The following is a 3,731-nucleotide window of genomic DNA, read 5'->3' as shown; positions in this document are numbered from 1 at the left end:
GCCTCTTGTCCCATCACTCTCCACACGGCTCGGAGTCAATACCATGTCTCACTCCATTTCCACCACTGAAATATTGACGTTGGCATAAATTCATTATAATGAGAAAGACCTTTTTCTAAGCACTTTGCTGTAACACTTTTTGCTGTAACATGCATTCCACCTTGACACATTCGTCTATTTGACCCGTGGTCGGGGTTAGAGGAAGCGTAATCTACCCAACACTCAGCTTGGTTACGGCATCTGACGTTTCATCTCATGCTTTCTGCTTGGGGAATCCCCTTGTGTCCTTTTATATAATATCTCCAGCAAGGGCATTGCTAACATTAGATCAGGTCCCGGGAAATGGCCTTATCCATTCATTAGAAATAGAGCTCGAGGATTGCTGCTGGAGATTTTATGTTTTACAGCATCTTCTAATTTTTGTTGGTTGGCTATTTTTACCTGCTGCTGAACAATGATGGAGTAACTCCCAAACCTTGTTAGCCAGGAGGACTCCTAACCTAAAATTGTTATTAATAGGTTGATATTTTGCAAAATCATATGAAGCTACACAAAAAAATAGACTAATAACATTTAAAAAATTGTTCACAGTGAGTTGTTATCCAATTAGGGGCTGTGTATGGTAAAAATTCAGGCCATAGCATACACACATTTCATATACTGCAATATACTGCCAATTAAAAAAAATTAAATTTTTAAGGAAAACTGCATTATGGTATGAGACAGATGCCAACTTACTTTTATGCATAGCATAGCACTGCTACTGTAGTTTGTTGGGGTTTAAAACACACACTGGTTTCCCAAATTACAAATTTTGTAAAATTCTATAGCATATTTTTCTTACTTTTAATTCCTTGAACTATTTCCTGGATATTCTGGATAATCCAAAGACTTCACTCTGAAAAGGTCTACATAGTGACTACTTTCTGGCTTAAAGAAATATAAATATTGTCATTGTAGTAATTGTTGGATGATTATTATGTGTATTCCAAAAACAGACCCTTCACAACAAATCATTTTATCCTCCGTCAGACCATTATCAAAGGGTAAATAATATAGGAATTTACCCCGCCCGTGTTACAAACTTATTAAACCCCTGCGAGGGAGCTGGACTACTAAGATCACAAATCACGAGATAAGCCAAGAATCCATCTTGCCAGGCATCAAGCTCTTCGTTTGCTTGTTGTCCAAACTATAGGGTTCCAATCAGCGTCCTATGAGGACTATTGGCAGGTATGGCATGCAAATTGGTTTAGGAATATGCAACACTTAATTCCACAATATAACTGATGTAATCAAGCCTATGGTAATAGCCTCTTGTTTGTGGTTATTTACCTAATTTTTGTGGCCCTGTCTCTGTAGATGTGGTCAACATATTACTTTTTGAAGATTTTATTATTTTAATTCAATTCCGAATTTTATTTGTATAGCGCCAATTCATAACAGAAGTTATCTCAGGACACTTTTCAAATAGAGCAGGTCTAGACCGAACTCTTTATAACATTATTTACGTTGATATTGTGTTCACATGGTACATATTTCTAAACTAAATTTAAAGAAGACGTGTACCAGGTAGAACTTCAGTAAGCAGTCAATCATCAGATGGAAGAAAACAACTCAAAGCCAGTACTGTGAAAGGAAGAATGGGAGGAAGGCTGCAGTACCTGAGTGGCGTAGATAGCTCTCTTCATAATGGTGAAGTCGTCTCGCTCCAGAATGGAGTTCATGTCGGGGATCTCCCCTCTGAGTACGGAGCAAACAATAACTCACACAACACAGAACATGCGCAATCTCCATCTATCACAGAGAAGCAGTGCTGATGTACACAGCAAATGTGTAAAATCAATAAAGCTGTGGGTTCGCTCAGTGTTCATACTTACTTTAACAGAGCGTCATACAGCTTTTTGCCAAACTTCTCCTTCACAGTGTGAGCTGTGTCCCTGCAAAAGTCAAATTGTTGCATTTGTAAAGCAAGCCCTAATTTGTGTGCTGAACAACAATGACATTAAAATGGAAAACTGAAGCAGCCGTGAAGAACTTTCCGTCAGGATTCTGTTTGAGGCCTATAGTTTGAAAGACCATGCTGTGTGTCAAGGTCCTGTTTTCAGGTCTGGAGGTTCCAGAAACTGGCGTGACACTGGGAGGTCACCAGAAGGATCCCCAAACCAAAAGTGATATATACGAAGGTTTCTTTATCTGCTACAGGTACAGTCAGGTTGAGGCACAAAAACTACTTGGTTAAGGTTTAGCAGAAGAAAATGCAAATGAATGTTTGTTTCCATCCAATACCATTATGTGAATAATTAATTTTTATAACTAGATTGGGTAACCAAGACCACGCCTTGAACTCATCTCATTTCGCTCCCTCTTTGACTCAATTTTCACATGCCATCCCCAAAACCCTTTCTTTTTCCCTTTTCTCTCCACTGGAACCACTGTGGCTCTCCTCTTAGAGCTAAGAAGGGATGGCTCCCCCACACTTAGTTCGCTAAATCAGAACCTTTTTGTAAAACAAGTTTCCATCTCCCATTAAGGGCATTAACTATATTATAACTAATAATCATTTTTCAAAAAGGCAAAAACCACCACAGATTGTTGGTGAAATTAAAGATTAATTTAAAAATGCTACCGTTTAATGTGGTAATTCATAATGTGCATAAAGATATGTGAAAGGGATAGTCACACACTTTGTCAAGTGATTGTGCTGTGGTTAAAAATACAACAAAACATAACCTCAAACATCATTGTAGAAACTAATGCAGATATTTAGAAAAAAGAAATCAGGGATGTGATTCTGATTCTGAGGTGAATGGTGTGCAGATTTGCACATCATAGAAGACTGGACTATTGGCCTTGGCAGAGGTCTGCGATCTCCATGTCTTCTGGTCATAAGTGGATCTGAGTTAGTCAAATTGTTTACATATAAATGTAAGGCTGTGGTTCCCAACCTTTTTACTTTAGGGACCCTTTTTCTATCATTTACAGAACTGACGACCCCTGAATAAGTGACATATTTTATGGATATTTCATATTAGACTCAAAACTGTACAATTAACTCAAATAGTGAACTCAGTAATTACAAGAAGTTTGAGCAAAACGAGTTTGGAGTGGATTATTTCCTGTTTAGGGAACTTTTTTTTACAATTCTGTCTGTAGTATGTATTATTTTAAAATAATTTTACACAATCATACATACTTAATAGGCTGTGTTTTTTACAAATTCAGTGTTTTCTTGTTCCTGATGATTGGCCATCGTTCTATTAGACAATTTACTTAACGAGTTACTTTACATTTAAGTAACAGAAGTGAACCAAATGCTGAGATATAGGCCCACTGTATAGATATATATGTGTACGTTTTCTAGCGCGCCCTAAAATTAAGAAGTCCTTGCAATCCCCCATGAAGCTTTGGCGACCCCTAGAGGGGGTCCTGACCCCCGTGTTGGGAACCACTGATATAAGGTATTGCATGTGCATTATCATGTGTTTATATTGGTATTAATGTGTTATGTAAAGCACATCAGGGCGTACCAGAGCTGTTTCCGCACTGCCTGCCCCTTTAGTGACTCCACATTGAAGTTGTTGGTTTTAGCCGGCATGATGAAGAAGACTATCACTGTCACATCATTTCTGTGGACCTGTGGATAGAGTGGAGATAGAAAAAACAAAGGGGAACAGGATGTATAAGTGGTTTGGACAGGAATGCATGCTTCTTTCATTTACGTAATATTA

The 3,731-nt window shown here is 38.1% G+C and overlaps 1 protein-coding gene across 1 annotated transcript in view; it reads right to left on the bottom strand.

Moving 5' to 3' along the window:
• The window catches only part of gys2 (glycogen synthase 2), an 18,794-nt gene that overhangs the window by 7,276 nt on the left and 7,787 nt on the right, over positions 1 to 3,731 (bottom strand). The window contains exons 8-10 of the mRNA XM_035674656.1: positions 3,531 to 3,637; positions 1,881 to 1,940; positions 1,665 to 1,743 (exon numbers count right to left, since the gene is read on the bottom strand). Coding sequence (XP_035530549.1) covers positions 1,665 to 1,743; positions 1,881 to 1,940; positions 3,531 to 3,637 — 246 coding nt within the window. The remainder of the gene's footprint in view (positions 1 to 1,664; positions 1,744 to 1,880; positions 1,941 to 3,530; positions 3,638 to 3,731) is intronic.

Source organism: Morone saxatilis, unplaced genomic scaffold (genome assembly GCF_004916995.1).
Source record: "Morone saxatilis isolate NCDOM2014 unplaced genomic scaffold, NCSU_SB_2.0 Contig10, whole genome shotgun sequence".
NCBI classification, from domain to species: Eukaryota; Metazoa; Chordata; class Actinopteri; family Moronidae; genus Morone; species Morone saxatilis.
The sequence above is the reverse complement of the archived record's forward strand: the minus strand, read 5'-3'. Positions and strand labels throughout refer to the sequence as shown.